The 13,328-nt window shown below is 41.3% G+C and overlaps 3 protein-coding genes across 3 annotated transcripts in view; 1 reads left to right on the forward strand and 2 right to left on the reverse strand.

Moving 5' to 3' along the window:
- LOC102289430 (peroxiredoxin-6) overlaps positions 1-3,533 on the reverse strand; it is a 14,384-nt gene extending 10,851 nt beyond the window's left edge. The window contains exons 1-3 of the mRNA XM_005935634.2: positions 3,419-3,533; positions 2,807-2,938; positions 2,068-2,224 (exon numbers count right to left, since the gene is read on the reverse strand). Coding sequence (XP_005935696.1) covers positions 2,068-2,224; positions 2,807-2,898 — 249 coding nt within the window. The 5' untranslated portion in view covers positions 2,899-2,938; positions 3,419-3,533. The remainder of the gene's footprint in view (positions 1-2,067; positions 2,225-2,806; positions 2,939-3,418) is intronic.
- LOC102311096 (phospholipid phosphatase 6) lies at positions 2,958-7,314 on the forward strand. The gene is made up of 2 exons (XM_005935711.3): positions 2,958-3,787; positions 5,773-7,314. The coding sequence occupies exons 1-2, from the start codon at positions 3,409-3,411 to the stop codon at positions 6,192-6,194; spliced, it is 801 nt and encodes a 266-aa protein (XP_005935773.1). The 5' UTR covers positions 2,958-3,408; the 3' UTR covers positions 6,195-7,314.
- Positions 7,315-10,050: 2,736 nt separating this feature from the next.
- Positions 10,051-12,448, reverse strand: LOC102289130 (myocilin). The gene is given in 4 exon segments (XM_014337911.2): positions 10,051-11,164; positions 11,262-11,366; positions 11,846-12,004; positions 12,007-12,448. Coding segments are annotated over 4 exon segments (1,383 nt in total). The 5' UTR covers positions 12,323-12,448; the 3' UTR covers positions 10,051-10,361.
- Between the last annotated feature and the right edge of the window lie 880 nt (positions 12,449-13,328).

The raw sequence follows: 13,328 nt of genomic DNA on the forward strand, positions 1-13,328 counted from the left end.
TGTATATATGTATATATGACTAGATGGTACACCCGTTTGTTTATTTTCGATTACTTGTTTATTTCGGTTTATTTGTGTTCTCATACGTTTCTTATTAAAAAAAAAAGATTAAAAAAAGAGAAGGTGAGAGATGTTACATCTCTCTTCACTTGTATTCCAGTCACTGAAGCAGTGGAGGTAGTTTGTAAGTGATTACAGGATGACACCAACCTCAGCAACAGGACCACTCTCAGCACCGACCACGTGTGTTTGCTTTTGGAACTGTGTTTTAATTCCACCTATTTCACATATAAGAGTCAGTACTACAGGTAGAAACATGGGTGTGCCATGGGTTGCCCAGTTTCACCCATTGTGGCCAACTTTTACATGGAAGAAGTGGAAAAGAGGGCTTTGTTATCCTACCCTGGAACACCACCATGTCATTGGTTCAGGTATGGTGATGACACCTTAAGATGTGCCACAATTCACTGATCACATTAACTCGGTGGACCAACACATCAAATTTACCAGGGAGGATAATAATAATACATTTTATTTAAGAAAGCGCCTTTCAAAACACTCAAGGACACTGTTCACAAGCAATTACAACAAACAAAAATTTACAAAAATATAAGGATAAAACATAGAGCAAATAAATAAAATAAATTAAAGTAGCAGGATGGAAAAGCTTATGTGGAATAGGCTGTTGTGAACAGGTGAGTTTTGAGTCTGGACTTAAAAAGAGGGAGGGAAGTAATGGGGGCAGAGCCCCATGGTGGCTAGCCAAGGGGAAGGGATGGAAAGAGAAAGAGAGGAGGAGGATCTGAGACACCGAAAAGGAAAGGTGAAAAGGATATGAAGGATATGAAAAGTGGCAGGTTAGCCTTCTTAGACTGTGAGATTTCCATTAGTAATCAGGGACATTTAAAAGTTGATGTAAAACTACACATATGGATCAGTATTTAAGGTTTGACGCTCATCATCCACTGCAGCATAAACTGGGTGTCATCAGGACACTACAGCACGGAGCCAACACCATCCCCACAGACACAGCAGCCAGGGAAGCAGAAGAACATCGCATCAAGAAGGCCCTGAGTAAATGTGCGCAGTGGTCTTTGAACAGCGGTTGTTCACATAATAATCCTATTTTGCCACAGGAATGATGGTTGCTGATTATGTGCCTTGATGTTCTATTGTAGATATTTCACAGACATTATTAATGATTATTATTTCTATTAATCATTGTGATTGACAACTTTGGAGGTAGTATACAGTACTTAACCTTATACTTGGGAAGAGAAGTGATGCTCATTTCACAGCTGTTGCAAAGGCAACATGGTAGACTTTGAAGTGCAATATATATTTTTAAAAAGCATCAAATATTTGAAGCAGGAAGACAATTTCACACAAGGGGTTTTCAGGCTTTCTCAAAGATATATAGATTGATACTATATTGATCCCACAAGGGAAATGTAGTAGTTGTAACTGATGTAATCAAATTGAGTGCTAGCAGTAAAAAAAGTTGCCACGGCTGAGATAGTCTCACTTTTAGCCTCTCTAAACACACAGCATTCATACACATCCCATAATCACAAGCCTCGTCCTTCTATAGATCCTCAATATGGTTCATACACCTTTCATCCCAGTTTTAAATTCACAGCTTGTGGTCGAAGCTTTATTTGTGTTGCAAATTGTTTCCGCACACACTATATATAGGAGTCAGGCCTGCACAGGCTCAATGTTCATTGTTCATTTGAGAAACCTGAGATTTTAATAGGAGTGAGGTTTTGAGTGAACCCAGAAGGATTCATTTATTTCAGCATGTTGTTGGAAAATCCTAAATACCCACATAGATTTAGCCCAGCATTACTCCAGATATCTCGATGTCATTTGGCTTGCAAATCTCTTGTGGCTTGTTTAAAGAACTACGCTCAGCTGGGAAGTCAGAATGCTGAAATATCACCAAGCTTAGAGCACAGTTCACCAGCTAGCACCGACTTCCTGCTTTCTTTATGTGTTTTTCCAATACTTCTAAATACTTAAAGGTGTGCAGCAAATAAATAAATAAATAAAATGTAGTTACAACACCTTGGCCCAGCCGTGGTGATCTTCCAGGAAGTCCACTGATAGGGCGATCATTTTAACGTTGCGTTTACTGAACTCAGTGCTGAGTCTGGCAGCTCGGCCCAGCTCTGTGGTGCACACAGGAGTGTAGTCCCTGGGGTGGGAGAACAGGATTCCCCATCTGAAATGAGTCAGATTTACCACCATGCTCAGTTCGATCTCAGAAAAAAAGAGGCCTCATCCTGACCCAGTTTCCTCTCCGCATCAGTCTGCATTTCTTGATATTGTGTGTGTTACTGCTTGTTTCTGGGTTTCACAAAAGGACAACAGGATGTAAAACGAGTTTAGCAAAGTTGTCAAAAGTGATGGCAAAGTTGTTTTTCTCCACCTTGAGGTCAGCGGTCTGCACATAATCACTCAAAGGAGCGTTTTTTTCTCAGGTTTGACCTCAATTTCATTCGTTCAGCTTACAGATGCTCTCAATATCAGAAGGCTTTCACTGTCTCACAAAGAGATGATTACTGATAGATGCACTAAGTGGTAAAGTGTTGTTTTAGACACACTTAGATCGCACTTAGACCACAATACCGTCATTATAGGTACAATATGCAGATTTTAAAAATGCCACATGCAGTATTTCAAAGCAGAAGTGAAAAACCATGACAGGAACTACATCCCGCCCTCTCTCCCCGCTCTTAAGCGAATTCTCAATAAGTCTGTAAACCTGCAGCGTCAAAAATAAAAAGTCACAAAGTCTACTCACGAATCACCAAGAAATTCGTGGAGTTTAATTGTGCCGGTGGTGGTCTCTGCCTCGAAATCAGGAAACACGTCTCCGAGCAGCAGCCCCGGCATGCTGTGGCCGTGGAAGTGTTTAGTCCGGTGTGCAGTAGGTCTGGTGACAGCAGGCAGAGCAAAATAAAGAGGCGGAAACCACGCACGCACTGCCACAGCATGATAGACCCAATTTAGGTTCATAAAAAGCGCTGCGCTCTGAGCCTTTGGCGTAGTTGTGACACATTTTGCGCTCAGACCGGTGTCGTGAAGAGAATATAGACATTTATTATTATGAAATGTTTATTATGACACAACTAACAAAATAGTCAAACTTTACAGTCAAGGCGGGCTATCTGGTTCACAAGTGATAACGTGTTCGCTGGGTTTCCAAGTTTAAAGAAAAAGCCTAAAGCTCAACACCGGACCCGTTCAACGAGCACGGTTTTGTGGATTCATTCTTGTCACGTGACAAGAGCGGTCCCGTTCTAAACTGGTACCATTTATCCCCTGTAAACCGGGCAGGATGTTACGAGCTCATCAGGGGCCATAAAGGAGAGCGGATACGACCTACGGCACTGTCCAACCAAAATGTCCTCACCAGGGTCCAGGCGGAATAGTTGCCGTGGAGCTGCGTGTGGAAGCCGGGCAACTTTTGAATACCAAGTCCGTCGTCGGAGCTCCAGCTGTTCTTACTTTGCCTCTGGAGCGCAAACGGGAGACTTTTCAGTCAGTCTGAGTCAGCCGATATTTACTGTAACGCTCCGGTTTTTGCTGGCGATAGATCTATGGCTGTCCAAACGGCTCGGAGTGTGCGCCTGTGAGGGGTCTGCATGGGGCAGCATACGGCCCTTGGTCCGGCTGGTCGAGTTCTCCGGTCATGTCATCCCGTGGCTCATCGGCACCGTGTACACTCTTCTCCGTGGACGAAGTGTGGAGGAGCAAGAGATCATGCTGAATTTGGCATTGGGTATGTATCATTACACCATAGTTAATGTTAGGATTTATGTCTTTAATGAAACAAAAATATGTTCTGATTTAATAAATAACACATCTCTAAGTCCACAGCCATCAACAGGCTCGATATTTACGTAAGAAGTGCTCCAAAGTCAAACTGACTTTATTTAGCTGTCCGACGCTCTCGCAGCTTCATATTTATCACCACATTGCCGATAAGCCGGTGCGTTATTATGCACGTTTGTGCCATGGCCACAGTGGAACCCGTGGCATTCATAAGTGGCTCTCATGTTTGGTCAAAGCTAGATAACGTTAATAGCTCTTAATGTCCAGAGACCAAAATGAGTCCAACTAGTGCCAATTAATGCATTAGCAGGAGTAAATGGTGTCTGAGCGAGAAACAACTGCACGACAGCGATGGAAAGTTTTTCGTGGGAGCTGTCTGAGATGTGATCCACCGGTCATGGCTGATGATTTATTTGCACGTGTAGATTATATTTGTGAACTTGCAGCCTTGAGTTCAAGCTCTGTGCTGCTATACTGTATTGTGTTGTGGTGAAATGCCAGAGCTATTTCTGGCCTGTAAAAGCCCAGGATGCCATGGAGATTTGGAGATAGTATATGATGTTAGACCAATCAGGTATTGACCGGGTCAAAGACCTTTAGAATTTTTTTTCTAGGTCAATAAATTGAGCTGGTTATATGCTTTTACTTCAGCCTTGCTCAGCTCCCCAAGGTATTACATTAAGAGTTCAACATGTTTAAAATCTCAACTATTGGTTGATTCAACTGAAATAAAATTCCACTTGACTTCAAAATGTTTAGCAGAGTGCTAACTAAAGCTGCTAACCATGGTTCACTGCAAAATTTGACCTTTGCTATAATGATGTACTGAAAACATCTGAAGATGTTTGAAATACCTAGATCTCAGTTCTTTAAATATCTGAAAGCCCTCATGGACTATCAAAGATGTTCAAATGTAATTTATTAGCTCCTAAAGCTGCTGAGCTCGTTGAACTTTTGAACTTTGGGCAAGGCCATCAAGTATTTGTAGAGTATTCGCTGCGGATTCAGAACCTGTGTTAGGAAGCTTGGGAAAGTTTGAAATTTGATGATAAATGAGATGATGGGATAGGATATTTAGAGACATCAAAGGAATTGCAAGGGATGTAAAAGTATTACTTAGTCAATTTAATATTATTAGTCATTTTTGTTGGACACAGTGCCGATCATGTAGATTTAGCTCACAAATCTAAATAATCTGCCAGGAATATTAATGAGAGTAGGGTCATTTACTCCAATTATGATCATGTAATAAATTCCAGGAATATTTTTTCAGGATTATGATAAGCATTAAGAAACAAGAATACAAACTGTGATCACAGCAGCAGACTGATTTTAGAGGATGTTAGGCTGAAGAGGTATCCTTGGTGTGAGAATAGACTGAAAAAATATCAATAGCTGCAGCATTTGAAAAAAAAATGTCTTGAAATAATTTGAAAACTGGACAATTATTCAAGAAAGCAGGGAGAATTTTTTACTTTTCCTCAGAGGACTCTTGACTTTATGTCAGTCGGCTGTTTCTCAGTATAAAAAATATATAAAACCTTATACAGGTTTTATATAAAACCTATGCGTGCAACTCAGAATGGGGACAGAAAGTACAGCTAACTTAAGCGGGAAAACAAGTGTTTCAAAGCTGGTACAAATTAAGTTCAACACACTAAAGTAAAACTTTTGTTTGTCTTTACAGTGTAAATCTATAATTAACTGAAGCTTTAAATAAATGTATCAACAACTGAAGAACTTCAGCTGCATTTTTTACTCATCTTTTCAGCTATTTAGTTCTTTTTCTAATATATTTTAAGGAAAATGTAATACTAATACTAATATTTAATAATAATAATAATTGTTATTATTGTAAACTAATATATATCTAATGCAATCTTGTTGTTATTTACATCCTCAACTTTAAAAACTACTCCTTCCTCCCCACAGCTCTGATTTTGGATTTGCTGCTTGTCAGACTTGTGAAGACTCTGGTCAGACGTCGCATGCCCACCCAGAACCGCTCGGAGATCCTCTCCACCTTCTTCGTGGAGCGCTATTCCTTTCCCTCCGGCCACGCTTCACGGGCGGCCATGTGCGCCCGGTTCTTCCTCGCCCAGCTGGTGGACACAGACTCCATGCGGCTCCTGGTGGTGGGGTGGGCTGCTTTGGTGAGCCTGTCCCGACTGCTGCTTGCAAGACACTATGTGACAGATGTGGGCTTTGGCTTGGCCATGGGCTACTGCCAGTACAGTCTGGTGGAAAGACTGTGGGTGACTTGGGACTGGTTGCAGGACGCGCTGCTCATTGGCCTGGGAGAGAGGCTGAACAGGGCTTGCGATGGACTCTGGATGATAGATGGGAAACATTAGGTCAGGTTTAGGTGTGTGTGCATGTAGGAAAATGTTGAACATGAGTGGGTAATTCTGAAATTCCTGATTATTGATGTTATTTTAGGATTCTTATATGTTTTAAAAAAATCTGTATCAGCGTTATGTGTTTGTCTTTGTGTTTACTTTTATTTTGAAGTAGAAGTATTAAATGTTTTACCTCCATTAAGCTGCTTGTTTGCACATCACTATTGATAATGCATGGACTTAATTTCACAAGCCTGAAACCAATGTTGAATTTATTTAATTAAATTTTCTATCTTGAAAAATTACTTCTTTTTTTTTGAGTGTGTGTGAAAGTTTAAACTGTGGTATAAAAAAGAGACTTCCCCCTTGACACACTTCATGATGTGAGAATTTTTTCTGTGTTTGTTTTTCATGTGGCTTAGCCACAGTGTGTTTGTGTGAACATTGTTGTGGGGAAAGTCAACTCACACTCAACCAAGTTTCCATCAGCTGCTGCTGCTGAGTCTCCTGACTGTCATTGCACGGTAACACATTCCATCTCATCTTACAGTGTTGATAAACTGCTGCCACCGCCTCCTTTTTAACACACCGAATACCACTTCCAAAGCAAGCAGTTGTTACAGAAATCATTACACTCGATACATGTGGGTTTGGAGTTAACATGTTGAACAGGTTAAGAGAGCAGATGCGTGTGTAGCCTACATAAACAGCTGGAAAGTGTGACAAGTTGTGCTCAGGTTGTAAGTGGGAACGTGGGATATTTTCAAGCAAAGCTGCTCATTTTTATTGACTTTCAAATAATGCAGGTGAGCTGACGTGTGGGCGCGTGTCTGTTAGCGGTTTTATTACTCCAAGAAATGTGACAGAAGTAACCTCATCTCTTTCAGTTTCATCGTGTGAATACATATACTCATATTATTTAAACTTTTATCATCTAAATTTAAAGAACACAGTTGTGTTTAAATAGGAACAATTTTCTGAAGGCTTTCTGTAATTATAAAAGGAGGAGTACATTTATTGAATATACTGTGTATCTTAGAACCTCAATTCCAAAATAAGGTTGATATCCTGTAAATGTAAAATGTAACTAAAGCCAAAATACAAGGAAATTATATTTTAATCACAATACAGCATGGAAAACATATCAAAGGTTTACAAAGAGAAAATATATAATTACAAGAAGAATATTAGCTCATTTTGAATTTGATGGCTGCAACAAGCCTCAAAAAAGTTTTGCCAGAGCCATGTTTAGAGCTGTAAGACAAATCCCGTCTTCTTTTAAAAGCAGTATGTTTTTCTCTCGGAAAGTGAGGGGCCTGCCAAATATGCCTCCTGGGTGAGGTGTTGGGAGCATGTCCCACTGGGAGGAGGCCCTGGGGCAGACCCAGGACACGCTGGACAGATTACATCTCTTGGTTGGCCTGCCGGATAAGTTGGAGGAGGAGGCTGGGGAGAGGGAGTTCTGGGCTTCTATGCTTAGGCTGCTGACCCCGCAACCCGGCCCCCGGATAAGTGGAAGAAGATGGACAGATATTTTCTGATGATGCTTGAAATGTTTTCAGTTGGTGAAAGATCTGAAGTGCAGGCGAGTTCTGCACCCAGACTCTTCTACTATAAAGTTGTGCTATTGTAATAGCTGCAGTATGTGCATCAAGATTGTCTTGCTGAAATATGCAGGGCAATCTTGAAAATAAATTGGACTGGATGGAAGCATGTGTTGCTCTAAAACCTGCACTCAGTAATCATGCTGATGGGGCCTTTCCTGATGCGAAAGCTGCTAATTCCGCAGGGCTAATGCAACCCTTTTGAACTGAGCACTGATAATATGGTCCCCCTCGTCTTTAGTTGGGAGGACATGGCGTATGTTTTTCAAAAAGAATGTAAATTTTGGATTTGCCTAACCAGAGAACAGTTTTTCTCTTGGCCTCAATTCTTTCCTGGATTCAGAAAGGTTTCTTTGCACGACAGCTTTAACCTATGTTTGTGGATGGCACGGTGAATACGTTCACAGACAGTGAATGAGTTCATGCAATGGTTTCCATGACAGAATCATACTTTTTTAAATTCAGTGCAGACATTCAGAAATTCAGCAATGATATTCAGGCTTGTCCTTTGCACACAGTGCTTCCCAGAAACCTTTGATGACGTTATGTACTCTGAATGATTTCTTTGCAACTTTACACGGGAACATTCCTCTAAAATTGTTCTACAATTTGTAGATACAGTTTTTTGGTGATTGTCAACCTCTGCTCATATTTTCATCTAAGACGTTCTGCCTCTCTAAGATGCTATTTTTATGCCCAGTCATGTTGCCGACTTGTTGCCAATTAACCCAATTAACTGCAAAATGTTTCTCCAGCTGTTTCTTTTTAGTACCACCTTCTTTTCCATCCTTTTGTTGCCCAGTCCCAACTTTTTTGATGTTGTTGCCCTCAAATTGAAAATGGGCAATATTTCTATTTAATGAAAAATTATATTTTTCAGGAAGTAGCATAACAACGAGGAAGGATCTCTGAACCCACAGTCCAGCCCATCTAACAGTAGTATTAAGTATTAGAATGGACTAAGGTTGTCCTTATTTTATGACATAAGTTAACTTGGCTAATGCTGCCTGTAGATAAGCCTGTGGTTGAGGTTGTAGGTAATAAACAGCACATTAGCTTCCAAAGCTGAGCTCCTTTGCTGGTGCTGATTCTACGTGGCATGGTTTGTTTTTGTTTAATGAAGACGTAACCATATTTTAATGAACGTGGGCGATGCCAGCTAATGCTATTTCCAGCTAGCTTGTTTATTTCATTAGGATGCTAACTTTGGCTAGCAAAAAGGAGCTTAAAATAAAAGGTCTGTGCTTTCTACTCCTTATATTTTCAAAACAGCTTGTTACATTAGGTTTAACGCATTTGAGGTAAGTTTTTATTTCCCGGTACTGTGCACCTTAAAACAGATTTGTGCCTAAATGAAGGGAACAATGAGACATAAAAGACAATCCTATTGGTTTAGCCATCACCAACGCTTACAACATACAACGAAATGAAAGATGCACAAAGATAATTTATGCAGAATCTATAGCACTAAACTGTTCCTATATGGAATTGGTCTTGGTATTTCAGCATCAAGTTAGCAATAAAGATGAGGAGCAAGTACAAAGGGAGTAACATGTTATTAAAGTGTCAGGTAATTTGAAATGTAACATTTCTATCAGGTCAGGTTTGTGGACCGCTGTCACAGTGTGTTGCTAGCTAAACATCCTGCTGCTGTATTTCATGGGGTAGTGAAAAGAATAACAACTGACTGCACTCAGAGATGAAGAAATACAAGATAGATAGGAGAGGAAGAACAGTTATATTTAATGGTTAGAATTGCTCGGGGGCATTTGATGAACAGGAAATGTGCTTGTATGATGTGAAGTTTTTGTTTTTGTTTTATTTTATTTTATGAAACATCCTGTATCCTTTAACCTGTATTGGACTGTTTCACAGGGGTTGTGGTGCTCATGCTCTGTAGGTTACATAAAGTGTAGCAGAGAATAATTTAGCTTTGAGCTTCATTCTTTGAATTCCACCTTTATGCTAACCAGGTCTAATTTAAAGTTATTCTGAAGAGTATGCTGTCATTGTAGAGGATGCAAATCAACCGAGATGGCTTGTGAAATGTTGGATTACGTCCTGCTCAATTCAGTTGTGTACATCTACAAAAAGCAGTAAATCTGAGAACCACAGCACAGTCAGCTCTAAATTTAGGTATTGTAACCACTGTAGTCTACTAACTTGCTCTTTGAGGCAGCTATAGTCAGCAGTTGGAACGCTGCAGTTTGTGGCTTTGGCAGCTGAGGACATGAGTGCTTGGTTGTGACTACATTTTCAAAATGCAATCCAGAAAACAAAAACTTTATTTCATAAATTCATATCTTAAATAAAAAAATAACATTTGCAGATTACAATTCTGTTTCATGAGCCATCAGTAACAATATCACATAACCACACTGAACAGCTTTACTGTATGAATAGTTCTTTGTTTTTATGCCACTCCTTATTTATGATACTAATGTCACAGAAATACTGTAAAATTCAAAACACATTGATAGCACAGCCTTGACAAAGCACCTGAAATGATTATTTATTTCATCTCTATCACTTGTTGTTGCATCAGTCCTGCCAACAGCAGTCCTTCTCTGTGTCCTCTCTAGCTCCTGCCATGGCTGGCCCTGCCCAGTCTGATGTCATAGGTGACCATGTGGAAGTTGTCCCAGGCATACAGCTTCCTCTGAGCGTGGTTGTAGTCCACCATGCTGTTGTAACTGTACTTGTTTTTGAAGGGCACGGAGACAGCTTGTCCCACACCAGTGGCTGTATCAAACGCAAAGTTGATGGTGGTGTTGGGAACAGTGTAGCTAGCAACTGTGTACAAACGTCCACACACCATGAAAGCGTTGGCCACTGTGTTCTTCTTAATATTAGTCTCCCAGGTCTTTTTCACCTCCAAGCTCTCGGGGTTCAGCTGTGAAATTACAATTGCACCCCTTGCTTTACTTGTACTGTAGATTGCCCACAGACCCTGTTCATCCACTGCTAGGTCAATGTCAGTGTAGCCCCCCCAGGAATAAGGGTGCTGGCCATGGAAGCCGGCATGAGGCAGGTCCATGCGGGATGCCAGATATTCAGAAGCCAGGTCGTAGCGAATCAGTGTCCGACTGCGTCTTCGCTGATAGTAAAGGGAGCCTCGGTACACAGTTGCCCCTGTGCTCTCCACAGGCTCTGGCAAAACCAGCACCTTCATTGGGAAACCTCGGGAGAACTGATCCATGTCTTCATATGCAAAGAGGTGACGCACATCTCTTCTCACTGCATCAATACCCCACACAGTGTTGTTGGTGTACTGAGGGCCTTGAGGCTCTGGATCCTGCATCCACACACCATACTTCCCTGTGATACTGTCAGATTTCCTGTGTGACACAGGATCTCCCACTGACACTAACTCTCCACAACCTGAGGGAAAAAAGCAAGTTACTTTAATTTAGACTCTAAATTTTAATTTGCTTAAAAGCTATAATGCTCGATTCCAACAACTCCAGTAAAACGCTACCTGTGAAGTTGTGACTTCCTTCATGGAAGACGTGGGATGCAGAGATCTCTGTCACTTCAGCTTTCATCTCCTGATATCCACTATTCCCAAAGTCATATGTGGGATCTGGGAGAGAAATACAAATTCTGAGCAAAACTCAAAAGTAACACTTTAACCTCAAAGTTGTAAGGTCCCTGTTTTTTCCTCAGAGTGCTTGATGCTCTAACCCTGAAAATAATCACACTTGTGTAAACATCAACATGAGTGACGAAGCCATAAAAAAAGACTGTGGTAAAAATTCCTATCCCCTTACTTAACTGGGGACAGTTAACTGCAGGCCAGCCTGTCTCTGCCTCTTTAGACTTTTCAAAGCACGAGTCTACCACAGAAACATTTATTCTGAAAAAAACAAACAAACATTAGAGCTGGCAAAAATTGCATAAAATATGTTTCTTCACAGATTTTATTTTATTTTTTTAAAAAGCATTATTTTGAATTTGTATGATTTTGTGGTTAAAAAATGTGTTCTTTTGTGATTGACAATCTTTTAACTAAGATCATTTTTTATTTGTGTGGTTTCCCGTTACCCCCTGACTGGTACATACCATTGGCTGGTCTGTTTTCATGCTGAGTGCCCACTGAGGTGAGTGTCTGCTGGCAGGGTTTCTGCCTGAGGCTCTCTGCCTCCTGGCTCAGCTCAGCCAACCTCCTCTGCAGCTCTTGGATCTGCCTGTTTAGACGCTCCTTATCCTGCTGCAGCTGGTTTCTTTCCCAGTAACCTGGGAATAAGCTTCCTGGAGACCTTCTTCTCTATTAGCTCCAACCCCAGTCATGGTGCCTTTGTCTACTCCTGCTAGGAGACGGCTGACCAAAGCTTCGAGCAGGGTGAGCCTGGACAAGACTCCATCCATCTCGCGGTCGCTTCCAGGGCAGCTGGACTCTTGTGGACTGGCCACAGTAAAGGTGTAATGACAATGTCCAGAGGGGTCATTGGAGCGGTGGAGGGAGGCTTGATCTTGAGCCTGGGTTTGGATTGACAGAAGTAAGCCGGACAAACTAAAGAGGGACACTTGGAGCCACATTTCAGAGGACTGAATCTTGTGGTATGTGGGAGTTTGTAGATGCAGTTGTCTAACTTCTCTTGTTAAAAACCTAGACTCTTTTTTAGACTCTCTTTTGTTTTCTTAAGCTAGTCTCTTTTCGCCTGAGTGTCTGATATCCTGATAATGCTCTGAGTGTGGGTATTTATACAGTTAACTCAGAGAATGGGAGGGGACGAGGAGTGTGTCGGGAATGAAATAACCGAGGGTTGTGGGGTGCTTGTGTAAAAGGCCACGTGTTTCTTCTTTTTGCTCGTGGTGGTGGAGATGTGTGCAGAGACAGCAAAAACGATGTGAAAATCAGTGGAAAAATTTAATGTTTGTTTACTCCTGTGAAGAATTCTTTTAGTGTGTCTCAGCAGTCGGTATGTCTCTGCAGGTTGTTTTGACTGGACAGCATCTCTTTATGTGTCTAGTGCGTGTCAGCTGCTGTGCTGTTTACTTCCTTTGAAACTGATAGTCTTTCTATTAAACCACTGTGTGATTAACCACAAATTCAGTTTATGGGCTCGGTGTGTGCGTACATTTGTGCTGAGAGGAAGTGTTTAGGATGCCAACATTCAGCAGCCAGGCTCGAAAGCAAGGCAAGCTGGTCCTTGAGAAGACCTCAGGGCAGACTGGAACTTATCTGTCCCAACTACAGCTGAGCAGGATGTCTGGCACAGGAGGCAGTCTGGAATGGAGACTAATCCAAACCCCATATTTTCTGCAAACGGCCACAAATTACAGATAAATTATCAAGACAAAAGGAAGTAATCATTCACTGTTCAGGCTGGAAAAACACAGAACTTGCAGTAAGCAGTCTGGAGAGATGACGCTGAAATTGCTGGTTGTAGACACCAACCTTCTGATATATACATACAAAATTATGACACAATTTTCAAGAAGCATTACTCAACTTTCACGTAACCTTAGAAGAAGAAGCATTGCAGAGATGCATGAACTTTTCAAAAGACCAGGGGGCCCAACAGTCTGAATAAGACAAAGT

This window comes from Haplochromis burtoni, unplaced genomic scaffold (assembly GCF_018398535.1).
Source record: "Haplochromis burtoni strain Fernald_Lab_line unplaced genomic scaffold, NCSU_Asbu1 Contig_199, whole genome shotgun sequence".
Lineage (NCBI taxonomy): Eukaryota > Metazoa > Chordata > Actinopteri > Cichliformes > Cichlidae > Haplochromis > Haplochromis burtoni.